The sequence below is a fragment of the Rutilus rutilus genome (assembly GCF_951802725.1).
Source record: "Rutilus rutilus genome assembly, chromosome: 24".
NCBI classification, from domain to species: domain Eukaryota; kingdom Metazoa; phylum Chordata; class Actinopteri; order Cypriniformes; family Leuciscidae; genus Rutilus; species Rutilus rutilus.
In genome coordinates, this window is record NC_140228.1 from 28,463,339 (window position 1) to 28,480,963 (window position 17,625).

At 39.5% G+C, this 17,625-nt stretch overlaps 1 protein-coding gene across 1 annotated transcript in view; it reads left to right on the forward strand.

Annotated features, from left to right (window-relative positions):
- The window catches only part of pard3aa (par-3 family cell polarity regulator alpha, a), a 444,866-nt gene that overhangs the window by 346,426 nt on the left and 80,815 nt on the right, over positions 1-17,625 (forward strand). Inside the window, exon 21 of the mRNA XM_084398765.1 lies at positions 6,107-6,367. Within this exon, the coding sequence (XP_084254891.1) occupies positions 6,107-6,367 (261 nt within the window). The remainder of the gene's footprint in view (positions 1-6,106; positions 6,368-17,625) is intronic.

Sequence of the window (17,625 nt, forward strand, 5' to 3'; positions counted from 1 at the left end):
TCTCTCTATCGCTCGAAAATTCACTTCAAAACATTCCTGTTCACTTCTCAAACTTCTCCTCCTCTTCAGACTCACACAGCAGAACCTTCTACATTCTTCAGAGAGTTCATAAATCTCTCATTTCTTATCTTGTGTTTATATCAGGCCGTGATCAATGACTAATTCCCTCCCCAAAACGAACACTTGGACCCTGCGGGATGAAGCACATGCTTCAGAGTTGCGTCAGGGAAGCGTTTGGACTCATTTCAGCTCAGATATCCTGTAAATAAAACATTCTGCATGGGATTATGCTATGGATGGATCGCATCTAATGAGGTGTTTTTGAATTGTACCAACCTGCGCCCTGTAGACGTGAAAGCAAAGGTGGCCACGAGTTTTGTTTCTCTAAGTTCGCTTGTTACCTAGAAACCACCCTAGATCTGCCATGACGACCCATATGTTGCTATAATGGACACACACACACACACACACACACTCACACACACTGATGCTCTGGACAGATGTGAGCTAATCACAACATCAAACTCTTAATTAGAGTTTGACACACACACACACACACACACACACACACACACACACACACATAGTAGCAATCTACACTAATTAGCTTTGAGCCCAGAAAGCCACAAAGAGGGATTTGCGCTCCTTCTCTGTTGTTTTATCACGGCTCACATGGGAGTTGTTTTCATCCCTCTTGCTAATATTTTGATAGTGTTTTCTCTCTTCTCTTCGACTTTTATAATTTCAGTATCAGTCTTCCGCGTGCCCGTGTCATGTGACTCTGTGTCTGATGCATCAGGAAGATCTTTGCTTCAGTAATCGTGTGATCTTTCTGTAAGTTATACGATTGTTTAAAGGAATAGTTCACCCAAACGTGGGCATTCTGTCATCATTTACTCACCCTCATGTTGTCCCAAACCTGTATGAGTTTCTTTCTTCTGCTGAACACAAAAGAAGATATTTTAAAGAATGTTTGTAACCCGGACAGTTGATTTAGATGACGGCAGCCATTTATTTCCATTGTATTTTTTCCCCCTATACTATGGAAAAATTCCTAGTATTCTTCAAAATATCTTCTTTTGTGTTCAACAGAAGAATGAAACTCGTACAGGTTTGAAACAACTTGAGGGTAAATAGACAAAATGTTCATTTTTAAGGTCTCTAATATAAGGAATATGAAAAGCATGTAGAATTCACAAACCGGAAACTTCTAAACTAGCGATTAGGGTTTCAGTTGTTTTGATCTTAAACACTACCGTTCACAAGTTTGGGGTCATTTAAGATGTTTTATTTTTGTTTGAAAAAAGTATTTTATTCAGCAAGGAGGCATTAAATTGATTAAAAAAATATATATATATTTAAAATAAATGTTGTTCTTTTAAACCTTTTATTTACCAAAGAATCCTGAAAAGTAATGAGTAATGGAGTAATGATGCTGAAAATTCAGCTTTGATCACAGGAATAAATCACATTTAACTATATATTCACATAGAAAACAGCTGTTGTAATAGCACAACACATTGTAATAATAATTTTTTGACAGTTTTTACTGTATTTTTGATCAAATAAATGCAGCCGTGATGAGCAGAAGACTTTCAAACACATACAAAACAGCCACACACTTTTGAATGTTAGTACATAATTATTAAATTTGCTTCAAAAATGTGCTTATTGTTTAGTCTGTTACAGTTTGAAATGTTTATTGCTTTGAAAATGATCATGAACTGATATTTAGTAAGATTAAAATTGACTGAAATTGTTCAGTATGATTGGATGAAATATTGAATACATTTTTCAGAGACAATCTATCAAAGACAAAAACTATGATAGAGACATACATACATAAATAAATAAATAAATAACCCCTGAAGAGAATCCAGAGAGGAATTGTGAATTTGAGACGAGCGGTGATAATGTGTTCAGCTGTGTGTGTGTGTGTGTGTGTGTCCTGCATTAACACACACTGGGCCATTAACTGTGTAATGAACTAAAGGTGGAAGAGGTAATTCTGGACAGGTTTAGCTAGAATCCGAGGCACATACACACACTTTAACACACACACACACACTGACACTGTAATGTCAAACTGACTAATCCATGTCAAGTTTTGAGTGCAAATTCATTTTTCTATTCTCACTGAAAGTGAAAATTCTGCATGAAGTGACAAAATTGCAACTAGTTTGATTATTTAGTATAGTATTTGTTTGTTTTAAAACTATAATAGTGCCTGGTTTCAGGACACAGTGTTGAAGTGAATCTGTGAGTCTGTGGCCAGTCTCATAACCTGGACCGATGTCTTCATCGCTCTGGTCTTCAACCTGAAGTTAACACAAAACACACAGAGCGCTTCGAGGACACTGATCATCCCCAGGCCACTGGGCTAAATGAGTTTTAGTCTGGTTCTCCAGGGCCAGGTTGGGCTAGACCCCTTCTTCAATGTGCTCATTTCCCCATTCAAACACAGATATCGCTCTCGCAGATTTGATTTGGCCATTATAGGCACAGCGCCGGAGGCATCGTCCTCCTATTGAGTTTCCGTAACTTGTCATAACACGGTTTTTACTGGCAGCGAGGTGACATCAGTGTTCAAGTCGACGGCAGGTGGACTGGAGCCTCGCCAGCGTTAGATATCAACCTTCAGATGTGAAAGAAACCGCATGTAACTGTTCAACAGATGAACTCTGTGAACCAAAAGGGAGGAGAAAGACAGAAAGAGAAGTTAAAGTCACCATGAAATCACAATTGACAGTTTATTGCAGTAAATTATTTACTTCTTGTGCCTCATAAACTTTAATCAAAATAATTCCCCCTCCCTCTTGCAGAATCTCTTCTCTTCTCTGATGACGAGGGCGGGGCAACCTGTCAATCACATGAGATCAGCCAATAGCAAACCACAACCATCCAATCAATTCCCCAAATACAAAATCAAGCCCCGCCCTCATTTGTTCTTGTCGTGTTTCACTGGGATATACTTCACAAAAGAGAAGAAAAGACTATTGCAGCTTCCATTCCATGCCGACTTTAAAACTCCCACAATGCACGCACACACACACACACACACACACACACACACACACACACACACACACACACACACACACACTCACATACACACGCACACGAAAATATGCTGATGTTGATTTCCAAGTGTTTCCCGGACTATTAGCGTGAGTCATAAATGCACACAATTCTAGCACAGCGAATTGGATTTCCTCAAGCAGGATGGCGAGAGAGAGAGACAGTCAATGGCATTGTAATTGTATTAGACTCTGACAGAGAGAAAACGCTCATTGTTGGTAAATTAGATCGCGCTTATGAGAACGTGTGGAAACATTCAGTCTTGCTGGCTGGGAAAGTCCTAGCACTCTTCTCGTCCCAGTGCAACTGTCAATCAAACGGCTGGCAGAGAGATGTCAGGGGTCAAAGGTCAACCCTGACCTGGGGTGGTGAGAAGGTAGGGTACTTAGATACTTACAAAAGGCTCAGGTTTTTTTTTTTTTGTGATGGGGCATCCCGAGCCCATCTGGATCTGATGAGATGGGTGGATACCAGAGACAGAGGTCACCCTACAGGAGTCTTTCCCCTCGTCCACACCGGCCTCTCCTCTTATTCCACTACCAGTCCCATTCCTGAGGATCTCCTTTCCCTCAACACGGCACTTAGAACGACACATGCGGCCTATTAGACAATAAAGACTCATTCAGTTCAGCCCACCAGGAGCGGCCTTTGAGAAACCCCAGCACAGAGAAACACTGAGAGGTTGAGGGAAGGCAGAAAGAGGCGTTTGGCGGAAGATCAGAGCGATCTCAAGGAGAAATCACTCCCTTCTTCTTGGGAAGGCTTCCCACTGGCTGTTTTAGGAAGTAATATACAGTGTGCATTGACAGCCTTCTCCAAAGAAGAGGCCACAGCCTTTATCATGAGCCGTTTGAAATGCATTCAGAAGTAGAGGTTCGAATGAACGGGGCCTCGGATGTCTTGCTTCTTTTCCTGTTTAGAGGAATCCACTAGTAGTGAAATAAAGCGGGTTTGGCAGATATTTCGCAGCCCATGATGCCAGAAGGGGTCCTGAGCTCAGTCGGGAGTCTCAGATAGACCAAGAAGGGTCTGTTTTCCAATTCGTAGCGGCTCACTTAAAAGCTCCCGTTCTTCCGGGCTGTAATAAATGGTAAACATTTCTGACGGACTAACAGCTATTGCTTTTGATGGGGGTTTTTAAGGGGAAGGATCACAGAGGTGGAAATAAATCCCAAGAGATTAGCCATCGGGCATTTTCACACTATGGGCCCTATTTTAACGATCTGAAACGCAAGTATCAAGCGCGAAACGCAAGTAACTTTGTGGGCGGGTCTCGGGCGCTGTTGCTATTATACCGGCGGGATAAATGACTCTTTCGCCCGACGCAAATCTAAAATGTGTTGGTCTGAAGTAGCTTCATTACTCATAGGTGTGGTTTAGGCGTAACGTGCAATAAACCAATCAGAGCGTCATCTCACATTCCCTTTAAGAGCAGGTGTGCTTGTTCCATGGCGGATTGCTATTTTAACTGCGGATTTGCCAGGCGCATGCCAGGAGCGGTATGTAATAATTTGGGTAAATTTGGGTAAATGTGTAAGCTAGATTTATGAACACAACAATGATTTCCCTCGTGTGGTAATATTTTTCCCTGTAATAATGTATGGTTTTCTAAAAATGAGAACTGCTGCATCTATGTGTAGATGAGATAAGCAAAGTGTATGCGTGTTGTGCACACGCTACATTGATTATGGCCAAGCATGCGCTCTTAAAATAGCATATGAATAACATGCGCAACGTTTGGTTTAGAAAACAATTCCGCCACTGACCAGGAGAAACCTAGTCTAAAGTCAGTGGCGGAATTGTTTTCTGAAACTGCAAAATAGCACCAGGGAACGTTTGCGCCGGAACACGCCGCCTCTTTTCGCTGAACCGCCCCCGGGAGCGCAAGTTCATTCCCTAATTTACCGACGTGCGTCTGTGGAGGGAAAAGTCCGCTGTGCGCGGGTGCAAAATAGGAATGATACATGCGTCGTGTACAAAGTCAATTGCGCTGTGTGCAAGATAGGGCACTAGATGTTAGAGTCATTGAATCATCTCTAAAAGTAAAAAGCAATAACTTTACACCTTAAATATTTACAACATCAAACAGCTGCTAGTACTAGTTTACCCGCTTTCCTTCATCGGAGTAAAGTCATAAACGGCTGAAGCATAATCCGATCATCACATCTAGATTTCGCCCTGCATGCAAACGCATTAATCTGATTTCTGTCGGCTTATTAAAGTGCGCATGTGTGATGTGTGACAGTCCTTACTGTAAGTTCAAGCGCATCCAGACAGAGCGAGTGTTTCTCAGTGAGAGAGGAGGAAATATATCGCAAACTCAGACTCTTTCTAGAGTCTAAAAATGATAAAAGCACAGAAGAAGAAGTGGTGTACAGTCAAAATGGTGCGTCTAAGTCCATTAGGAGGAGAATATATGAGCCAATGACGTGTTGCAATACTCTTCTTCATTTAATACGCTAATTATTACATTTTTACTACTGGGAAATAACCTGATTTATTATTAAAGTCTTGTAAACGTGATTTACTTGCATTGTCGGGTTATTGGTTTGCATGTAAACCCGGACAACAGGTTTTTTTAATAAGTGTGAGTTATCAGTGTATTGGTTTGGATGTAAACGTGCTCACTGATGACACGAATGTACTACGGTATGGAACCAAATACTCCAGTGTGTAAAGAAAGGGACTGAAATTGAAGTTGAGTGCGTACAACATTTATTTGTATAGCGCTTTTCACAATACACATCATTTCAAAGCAGCTTTACAGAAAATGCATGAGTCCACATTACAATTTAGAGGGATCTGTCATCAGAGGAAACTGGCTTGTATTTCAGATAAAATACAGAAATGTACATATGCAAATCACACAGTTAGCTAAAAATGGATTCAATTAAACAATGTAATAATTTAAGGCAGAAACATTGAGCTCATTGAATAACAAATGCTAATGACACATATAACATTTTAGCATTGGTGCATGTTGATTCAGAGTTTGCGTCTAAAGCTCAATGATGTTCTGGGTTCGCAGAATTCAAGCTAAGACGAGGGAGCTCAGAGAGCGACAGGCCAGAGAGCGAGACTACGCTGAGATCCTGGACATCAACCGAACCTTCAGCTCAGACGAGGAGCACACGTACGCTGGGATCGGCTCTCTGGACTCGTCGATGGACAGCAGTCTGGATCTGAGCCAGGAGCGTCCTCAGAGCCCTCGAGACCTGCCGATGCCCATAGAGGCGCTCTACGCTCAGGTCAACAAGCCCCGCAACGGACGCCAACCCTCCACAGACAGGTAAGATCTCCAAGACTGATCGTGACTTGATGCACAGCCTGATCCTGAGTGTTTGTCAAGTAATACTTGGCTGACATAACGGGACAATAACATGTTCTTGACTTGAAGGACGCAACCTTGGGGTGTACATTTCTAAAGCTTTGCATAATGCAATGCTGGCGTGTTTTCTGGCTGTCGTGAGCTGTCAAATATTTCTTATTTTGTTTGAGGTTGGATAGGGTGAAGGTCACCCTCACTTTTGAAGTTTCTTTTATTTTGCTGGGAAAAGAGAAAGCTTCTCTGCAGTCCTCTGACTAAGAGAAGATGTTCTCCCTTTATATTTGTCTGTGCCTGGAAGTTTTAAAAGTGAAAAGCTGCTTTCATCTGCTCTTTGTGGTGTGAAAAAAAATGAAAGTCAAACAAACAGTGTTATCAGATTTCTCACCTGTGTCCCACCGGCTGCTTTTATAGCACTGGTGAATCATTGATAATTCTCTGGATGGGAAAATTTAATAACCAGCAGACTCCTTTATTATCACGGATCATGTCAGATCCACCAGCGTTTGCCTCGACGTGCACAGAATCTCTGGAAACTGTTAAGGGAAAGAAAGTCAATTTTATAATACAAACTGCAGTTTTAAACATAATGGTTTAACAAAAACAATTTTCCTTCCTGTGTTTACACATGTTCTTTTGACCCTTGTAAAAGAGAAGTACGCTTAAGAATACCTTTAAAATGAGTGGTGACTGCGGAGAGTGAATATAAATGAATATACTTACAGTAACTTACTGTTTTCGGACACTTAATTGCAGTTAAATGAAAATGTATTATAGTTTAAATTAATATTAAATGCAATTAGTTGAACTTTAGAATGCTTTTCGACCCAGTTAAGTAGGACTTAAGCACACCTTTCATAATTACTTCTATTGTTTTTGCAATATGGTTAAAGTGTATTCCAACGAATGTATTGACAAACATTTATGTAAACTAAAATATACTTGAATGCCATTTCTATTGAAACTTGTATGTCATATATTTGCTGTATTGCATTTTTGAAATGAGGAGGAAGTTGCAATTATTTTACATTTAAATGTAATATTAAATAACGCACTACAGTAAAAATGTATTTCACATGTGTGTTAGTCAACACATCAAAATAAGTGTACTACTTTAAAGCATGACAAAAGAGTATTAAAACATTGATACTTGTTTTAATAAATGCACTTTAAAGTAAGACTTGATTTGACTATTACAAAGTGGCAGTGCACTTTTTAAAAAGTGTGTTAAGTGGCCTTTTATTTCATTAATATTACTGTATTTGGTAGTTTTTTAGTTGTATATACTTTTAAGTTTTGAAGTACACTACAAGTTCACATTCAAAATAAGTGCACTTGTTTTTGACATATTGGAGAAAACAATCCAGCATTTTCCATTCAAGCCCAGCAAAAGTTTGAGTCTCAGAACAGTTGTGAAGTTGTTTCAGCTTTATTCGTCTTCTGTGCTGATGCCGACTTCATGGTGTGTGTTTTAGACCTTGTGTATTTGATGCTGGGGATCGACCTACATTTGTTGTGGTGAAATGAGGATATTTGTTTAGATATATAGAAGCAACATATCCAAAGTGCCGCAGTTTCCGTTCTGATTCATTGCTGTTTTAACGGTATTTATGACAAATTTACCAATAAACAGCCATCAGTGTATGAACAAACAAAGGGAAAGTCGCTCCAGCATCACAGCATGGCTTATTCACAACGAGGAATTACCACAATTGCTCTATTAATCTTGTGGTTCTGAAATGGTTAGCGGTTAGTTATGGAAATGCTATGAAAGGCCAGCGTGTCTCTCTCCTAAACAGTAATGACTCTCTCTGGGTTTATTGAGGCGCAGTAATTGGCCCGTCACCGGCGGTGAAGCAGAGGCCGTGATTGACATATGTCACTCTGGGTGTGTGACCTTTCCCAGGGTGCAGTGGGAAGGGGATTATTATTACGCTGCCAACTGCTGTTCTCCCAGCAGGATCGTTCCCACCCCCCGCTTACACCCCCCGCTATCTGGCCACAGTGTGAATATGACAAAGTTACGCCGTCACTCAGTCATCTGGATAATCCGTGTGCCAGTATCTCTGGTGGCAGTGAAAGGGCATCAGCCTGTCCCAGTGCCCTGACTATCACTGTTCGCTCATGTGAATGCGCCATTTATTTATCTAGACTACAAGGGTAGATTATGTTATATAATATAATAATGCATTTCATTAATCTCAGTATATTTTTTTAATATATTTTAATGCATTTTAATCTTTTTTATATTATTTTAATATTATAAATAATTTAAATAATCATGTATTCACTCTAACAAATGCTGAGTTGTTTCAAACATTGACAAACCCGACCGTTGATTTTAAATGTGTAAATTACATGTGTTTTTGTCCATATTTGTCCCAAACATATTTTTTAGAGTTTATACGTTTGTTAGAATGAAATTATTTAAACAAGTATAAATAATTATTCAGTAATTCCCCAATATTTTCTTTATATTATAAATTATTTACATAATATTTTGTATCATCACAACAACATCAATCATTATAATGATAATAACCATAATAATAACATTACTAGGGTCGATTGTTTGTTTGTTTATTTATGTACTTACTATTACTAGGGTAGATTACATTTGTTAGGATTAAATAAACAACAGCAACTGTTGATAATATTATTATATTTGCCAGTGACTATTTTATTTTTTTATTTTTTTTTTGCATGTGTTTAAGTTTGAAGGAAGAGAACAAGTAGAGAAATTCTTGACAATCGTGTTTTACGACGCTCAAAGTGAGTTCTACTCATTCCAGAATGTCCTGACATTGTACATTTGAAACTTGCGGGCATGAAAACAACTGCTGTCCTGCAAGATTCATAATAAATGTTTTATATATGGCTCGTGGTGCACGCTGTTTCTGTGTTCTGCAGTGTGCATATTCAGCGGTTCTGAAGACAAGACACACACAGACGGAGATGCAAAAAGTCCAAAGATGCACTGACAGAGAAACTAGGAATCTGTGAAATTCATATCACGTTAACTGAAATGAACTGTGAGCTAAACTAGTTCAACCAGGGCTCCTCGCTCAAATTCTGTAAGGATTCTGTTTTATGAATTCTTGCTCCTTTTATGTTTATTGATCAAATAAATACCCAGAAGCAAATACAGATCTTTTCAGCTCAGTTTGTGACATTACGATATTTTCAGAAATTCCAGCATAAACACATTAATTATTTTATTTTCTCTCTAATTAATCTCTGTACTGTCCAAGGTGAAGGATAAGCAGAGGAGTTTGTGAGACTCGAAGATCTTAAATAGACACAGTATACTGAAACTTCTTTCCTTTTTAAATAAAAAAAAAGAAAGAAAATGTTTATTTCAGAAAACGGTCATAAAGTTTGACTCAAACTTGCTTGACATCTGATTACATGCGCATCATCCTGTGCATATTTTAACTCCACACTGCTTTGCATATCACTTAGAAGCAAACCTTTGAGAAATACGTTGTAATATTTGTCGTCGCTCTTCTGGAATAAATTGCATACTTTCATTGGTGTTTGGCTGCGAGGGCTCTAATCTATGTAAACGGCGTAATGCATTCAAATTCTAGACAGTCACATCACTCCATTTGAAAAGCCCGACTCCCTCAGTGGATCAAAACAAACCCTAAACAAACATTTGCATTTCTAAATGAAAGCTTGTAGAACTTCCACAGCTCCTGAAATAAACAGTCCTCGAGTGAACGTTACCTTTAGCTCATCATAAAGAGATGCGTGGGATTTGGCGAGAGTAAAAAGTTTTCTCAGAGCTGTTTTCTTGGACATTTAAGTGTTTATTCTCTTAAAGAAGTGGCACAGAGGGGAAAGTGATTCCATCTCTTCATAGATAACACTGGCGAGGAGGACTTCCTGTCTAAAGTGCACAGAACAGGAAGTGGATAAGACTCAGTGAGGGTCTGTTCAAATCCTGTCAATCACAGCCGACCACTGAGGCCTGGATCAGAGTCTCAGAAAAACACGTGTCAAGAGTTAAACACTGGGTTAAAAGCAACTGAATTTGGGTTGGTTTCAACCCAAGGGTTGGGTAAATATAGGACACAACACATGTCACAAAATTAAAATAATTTTACCCAGCTAATTCGGTTGTTTATTTCACCCGTCATACCGGCATGATTAATTTTTACTATAGTACTAGCTTTTTTCTTTCTTTTTTTACTTCATACATGAATTAATGTTTATGGATTAACTTAAATCCTCTAAACTTAAAAAAAAAAAAAAGATATAATACTCCACACACCACTTGGGTTTGCATGATAATTCCTTAACTTAATTTTTTTTTTTACTTCTAACATTTGTTAAATGAGCTTAAATGTGTGCAATATGTATTCAAAACTGTATAAAACATACAATCTAAAAAATGCTGGGTTGTTTCAACACGACTTTGGGTCAAATATGGACAAACACAGCCGTTGGGTTACATTTTTAAAGTACATTTTTAACCCAACATTTGGGTTTGTCCATTATTTGACCCAAAATTGGGTTAAAACAACCCAGCATTTTTTTAGAGTGTATGTTTTATATCGTTTTGAATACATATTGCCTACATTTAAGCTCATTTAACAAATATTAGAAGTAAAAAAAATGAAACGACACCGTAGCGGCGCTGGATCTCGTGCCAGAGCTTGTGTCATGTTTAGTGGGGGAACGTCTAACTTCAGACGCCGCCCTGTTTCTCACTCGTAGCCCAAATATGCTGTGACTCCATAACCTGTCCAGAAACAATGTTCTGAGAACATATTTTTACTTTCTAAGCATTTATATTCTATATCTCTTTTGAATAAAATCATAACATTTTATGCAAGGCATCAGGCGTTTCCATCATGTGAAAAGACCAAAGCCCTCGATAAATAACTCAACCCCTGGGTTGTTATATCTGACCCAGGAGCTGGGTAACTGGGTAACCCAAAAATTGACCCAAAAGGCTCAACCCAGGATTTGGGTTGGAAAAAATAACCCAGATGTACAGGTCAAATTTCATTCATTTTCGCAAAATCAAAAGAAGGCTTGTTCGCATTGCCTCAGCAGAAGTCCAAAGCGCCAGTGGCCGTTGGGTTTGGATCACTATGTCAACCCTGTTTGCTTGTGTCGGATCCAGGCTTAAGTCACGTAACACTTTTGTCCCACTTACAATTCACTAACTAAAACTCGTAACTCAAAGCTCTTGACATGCAGTGTGAGTTCGCAGTGCTGAGAGTTAGTCGATGAGTTCAAAGCGCCAGGCGATGTTGAGCCTCAAGCATTGCATCTCTGATACGCCTGAGGGGAAGATCTACCACTGCTGTTTACTCCAGATCTCAGCGCGGGAACACGCTCTCTTTTCCCAGCAATCACTCCAATCTCTCTGGGATGGCCACACATCTGCTGACTTCCATGTGACGTTTCATTACGGATGATTGTTGCATGGAAAAAGAGAGAGAACGCATTGACATCGTAAATTTTCCAGCATGTTCAAATAAATATCCATTACGTCGGCCTGGTCACCATGCATTCGCCACAGCCAGTACACAAGCCATTGATTTATTGGTATTAAAAAGTGAGGTGAAGCTGTTAATAGTGGAGTCTATTGGATACGGGCTACAGTGATGTAAAACCGTGGTGCCGTCATGGCAAACAAGCCGAAGCGAGTTGCGTTAGGAGGGCTTATGTGCAAAATTCAATCAACCTATTAGAGGTCACAGTCTTGCATCCCAAACATCTGCAGCCCGGGGTTGTTAACATTTGCATGTGAGTTCTTGTCTACGCGGCAATAACCCATGTCTACAAAATCAATAAAAGCCTTTTTATTTTTTTTCTTCTTGGCCCAAAAACGCGTCCACAGAAGAGGCCGTCCAGATCTTTAAAGACAAAAACCCTCAGCGGAAACAGAAAAAAAGCGCTTTATCTCTCCGTTCTGCAGCTGGATAAATACGCTCAGACAATTACCAAATGTCTGGGTCCGGTTGGTCTGCCTTTAACAGCGTCCCAGTCGAAGGTCAGAGTGGCAGTAAAGCGTGGAGAGTCCCGGCTCTCTGCCCTGTAAAAGGGTTTGTAATATTGGGCCTGGGCTAGTGAACACACCCTCCTGCTTTTACAGTCACTCCATTATCCAGATTCTCTCCCTTTATTACTGCCGTTTCATTGGTCCCCTTTGGATGAATGAAAGGCAGTTGGAAACGAGTCCAGAATCCGTGCGTGTGTGTTAAGAGGCATTGAGGTTTCTAGTGGACGGCACTTTACCTCACATCTCACAGACCTTAGTCACGCTACATTTCAGATCAGTTCGATATGAAACAAAACAGGGTTATTAGAGATGGAAGTACAGCCCGTTCAATATGTTCTGCTGTTGAGTAGCGGGGCGTTGACCGGCAAAACACGCAGAAGTATGTCAAAACATTTAGTGGATAAAACCCTTTTTAAATCGGGGTGTGCGATTTATACATTAGATGTTTATCGGATCATGAAATTATATGGCAGGTGGTTGAAAAATACGACGTCAGGCTTAAAGTTACGATATTCTGATCAAACAAAAGAGTAAAATTGAAAGAAAACGTTTATTTTTATAGCAGAAAATTATTTTGGAATAAAATGCACTAATGAACTGGTCAGTAAAACCTGGAATGTGTATTAAGAGAGAAGCTAAATCTTTATGTAATGTTGTCTTTAAGACTAAATTTGTCTATTGGGTTTATATATATATACTAAAGTTAATAAGCTAATTAGTATCGTATCATTCAACAGCAGGTGTTTTTGGAGTTGTTTTGCTTTTTATTTTGTTTCGTTTTGCTTTGTGTTTTTTTTGTGTGTGTTTTGTTTTGCTTTAATGTTTGGCCATTTTTATTTGAGTTAGTTTTGAAGTTATGAAATTAAATGTATTTATTTAGTTACAGTTTTTTCATTTTTTTTTTCATTTAAGTTAACAAAAATGTCCTCATTTAGTTCATTTGCGTTAGTGATAATAACACTGTTGCGTGCTGGTGGTTATGTGCACACTCTGAATCTTTAAATATGAGCCGAACAGGATGATCACAGGACGTGCCACTGTCTAAAAGACCCGATTCAGTCTGTTCAGTTTAACCCAGCATTGAAAGAAAGTGTAGTTACTGCATTTTGCATTTGGATGTCAGAATAATTAATGTGTTGTGTACCAGGAATCGTTTTTGGAATCGAATCACGACATTGGAATGAATTGTGACTTAATGAAAGTACTGTACTCTGTCAAGTTATAGTCTATTGTCTTTGCATGAGGTTAACTGAGAGTTGTGGCTTTTGTGTGTCACGTCTTTGATGCATGATTTGATTGACAGCTGCTCCCATTAGAGCAAGACTCTGTAAGCTGCTCTAAGTCAAGGTGTGTGAGAGAGAGAGAGAGAGGGAGAGAGAGAGCTCTGTGTTAGCAAGAATGGTGTGAAGAGCATCACCTCTCTACTTCTCTTTTACTCTAAATCTCATATTTCCTGACTTTGCACACTACTTAAATTGGATTATGAAGTGCAAGGATCTCAGTAGCTGTTGATAAATGTTAGCAGCTGCCATTTTGTGCTGGTAGCAATTGTACTTTTTCATTTTGCCTTCTTTATTTTTGTGCTTTGTTTGGGGTTGGGGATATGTGATGGTAGGGAATGATAATTGGCCCGGAAGGTCGTGAATCCCAATAGACGAGAGCCCTTCACATCTCTGAGCCGACTCTTCCACAGTTTTCCTGCTGTGTTAATGTCTCCGCTCTCTTGGCACTGACAGACTTTGACCACTAGGCCATCAGGGAATAGCCTTTCTTTCTTTCTTTGCATTTTGTTGGGGGAAAAGAAATGCAGAAAAGCATTAAAAGCACAACCTTGTATCTCCAAAAATGCTACTATTCTGGAAATGGAGAAAAAAAAACACCGTATTTATTTAAACAACTAAACACTGGATTGCCAAAGTTCATATTATGGCTTCATATATGGTCAGACACTTGCATGAATCATTATATTATTAACATTTTACCAAAATCAAGCTCAAAAGGTGTTTTGACCAGCATATATTGGAGAATTCAAGACATACATGTTTTGTCCATCTTTAGAACGGCTGCATCTCTGTTAGTTAGTGCATTGCGTCAACTTACGGGTTATAAAGTTTATTGCAGCTATGTGATCATTCAATTGGACAAAATCATGTCTTATTAAAGATGACGCACAGGCTACTTAAGGCAGTATTGGCAATGACTCCACGTCATATGTTAGACTCTTCTCCGCTCCTCAAATACGTAAAACATTTGCCTTTTGAGTAAAACAAAAAAGCTGTACTTATTCAAGGAACCGGTTCTTTAGTCACGCTTGCATTGCAAACAAGCAGAGACGCTCCAAACTGTGTGCAGAACTTCATTCAGGAGAGAGGTGGGCGGAGATATGAGGTTTGACTGACAGTTTGAGGAGCCAATGGAGTTACGAGGATTAGTCACAAGCTCTTTTTAATACGTTTCATTGGTTAAATATTTGCAAAACCCACAGACAGACGTAAAGGGTGACCAATAGTAATGATTTATGAAAGAATGTCGAAATATGGAGATATGAGGTTACCATACACACATATGCATGTATTCTACAATACAATGAATATATACTACTTTTTTTTTGTTATATGTACTGATCATTTTCAGCCAAGATGTTAAGTTTAAAGACATTTCATTTTTTAAAATGTTAAACGTGAAATACATTGAGCTCTGTTTTTACAGACTTGTCTTAGAGTATGTAATATATAATTTGATATAATTTGAATCAATGTTGTGTCATAATTTGTCACATTACTGTAGTGAAATAGGTTGTGAATGCTGTTTCATGTGGACTTTATTATAGGATATTGTTAAATTGGCCTAACTGTTAACTGCCAGGGGAATGTGTTGAACTTCAGATGTCCGAATCCACTAGAAACCCTTTCCCAACCGTGGATTCAGAGCTAGTCAAGTCATCGTTTTCTCCTTGATGCATTATCGTTCTGTCATAAAGGCATTTTCCTCTCCCATTACAAATGAGATTATGAGATTTACTTACCCGATATTGCAACCACAGCTCTATTGCATTACCAGCATACATACACCTCAATTAATGTCGAACTAAAAGTTCATCTTAATTGCGGTGTTGATTTTATTTTATTTATTGTCATTTGTTCTCCTCTTAAATCAATTACAGCACCATTATACCGCTGCGCATCTGGAGTGCACTCGTTTAAATACTTTTTGTTAATAATTCATGCGTAAATATATGAACTCTTGGAGATGGTTTCATATGTTGATGTGCGTGAATGTTTAATCTGTTCTTTCATTAAGCCCGAGGGAAAGTAAAATCTCATATATATCTCAAGCACACAGTCTTAATGGCGCCGCCTTTGATTACGGCAATTTCAGCTGCTTACATCAGCAGCAAAACGCTCGGCAAATACTCGATTATTGCTTCCTCTCCCGCTCTCAGGACACTCCCGCTGAGAGGAGGCTCATATCAGGCTTTCGCTGGCAATGAAATGCTAGAAAGAAAGATGCCTTCTTCTAGACCTTTGTTTTCCCATTTGTCTTTCTTTTCAGTTCTTTGTTCATGAAAACATGCAAGTTTAAACAAGTGTGTGTGTGTGTGCGTGCGTGCGTGGCCGCATTTGTGTGTGTGTGTGTGTGTGTGTGTGTGTGTGTGTGTGCCTAAACTATATTTTGGGGCAAATTTGTACCCAGAAGGGACCAAAACCTGACAAAATCTCCAAAAACCTCCCTATAGGGACGTCCTCATTTGTACATCTGGTATAAAAATAAAGTAATTTAAGGTTAAAATGTAAAAATGCAGAAAGTTTTGTGTGATTGGTAGGTTTAGGGGTCAGTTTAATGCGTGCGTGCGTGTGTGTGTGTGTGTGTGTACTTGTACAACTACCTCTGTGAGGACCAGTTTGAGTTTTAGACCATTGGAGTGAGGACACAGAGAGTAAAGTGAGGACATTTTGGCCAGTCCTCAGTTTCTGAGAGCCTTTAAAGGCCTGTTTGAGGGTCAAGACTTGGTTTTAGGGATAAGGTTATAATGAGGTTAAGGGTCGGTTTAGGGTCAGGGTTTGGGTTAGGCACTTAGGTGTGATGGGTAAGGTTAGGGTAAGCGGCTAGAGATTGCATTGTGTCAGTGAATGTCCTCATAAAGATAGATGTACGTGTGTGTGTGTGTGTGTGTGTGTGTGTGTGTGTGTGTGTGTGTGTGTACCTACTTAACTATATTCTGGGGACAAAGTTGTACCCAGAAGTGACCAAAACCTGAGAAAATCTCCAAAAACCTCCCTGTAGGGACGTCCTCATTTGTAAATCTGGTATAAAAATAAAGTAATAAAAGGTTAAAATGTAAAAATGCAGAAAGTTTTGTGATGGGTAGGTTTAGGGGTCGGGTTAGTGTGTGTGTGTCGCTGCTGTGATAACCCAGAGGCGCTCACAAATGCTTTGTGCGCTGATAGCCCATGGTATCTTGGAGGCGAAAAGCGAAGTGAATTATCCAACATGTCCGGTTTCATTTTTTGGTCCGTTTTAGCGAGAGGCCCTCTGGGATGGACAGGAAGAGATGGAACGAGAGCCGAGCAATTTATTCTCCGTTTGCACCATTACATTCATTTAGGAAAGCAAACAGCCTGAAACGAGAGCGGCGCACACATCCCAACTACCTCATCGCACATGTATGCAAACACACATGCGCCCGAACAACACGCACGAGTGCAGGACGAAGCGGACAGCCTTATTAGAATGCGTGCACGGTGTGTTTGATCCGAGTCTTTCAGAGACACTGAGAGATGCTTTAATGAACTTCCAGCGGGAAGATGAAAGCTGGGAATGCATTGTTCACGTCTGCCAGATGAAATGTAATCAAAGTGAGTTTCTTCTTCGTCCCACATCTGTGCTCAAAGCTCAGCAAACACACACTTCATCTCTGACTGCACCAGGCCAAACAGAACCACTGCTGAACACACATGGGTGGGAATGAGTTTACTCTCATTTTAAAACTAATTCTACGCTCTATTAGCACTGTTTGGTTTGTGCAAAGAGAGACCCGCCTTAAAATATCAGAGCCACTATTAACTAGTTGCTTATCATCATGCATATGACTAGGATATTGGCTGTTATTAGTACTTATGAAGCACATATTAGTGCATGACCATTTTCTACATTCCTAATACCTAAACTTAACAACTACCTTACTAACTGTAATTAATAAACA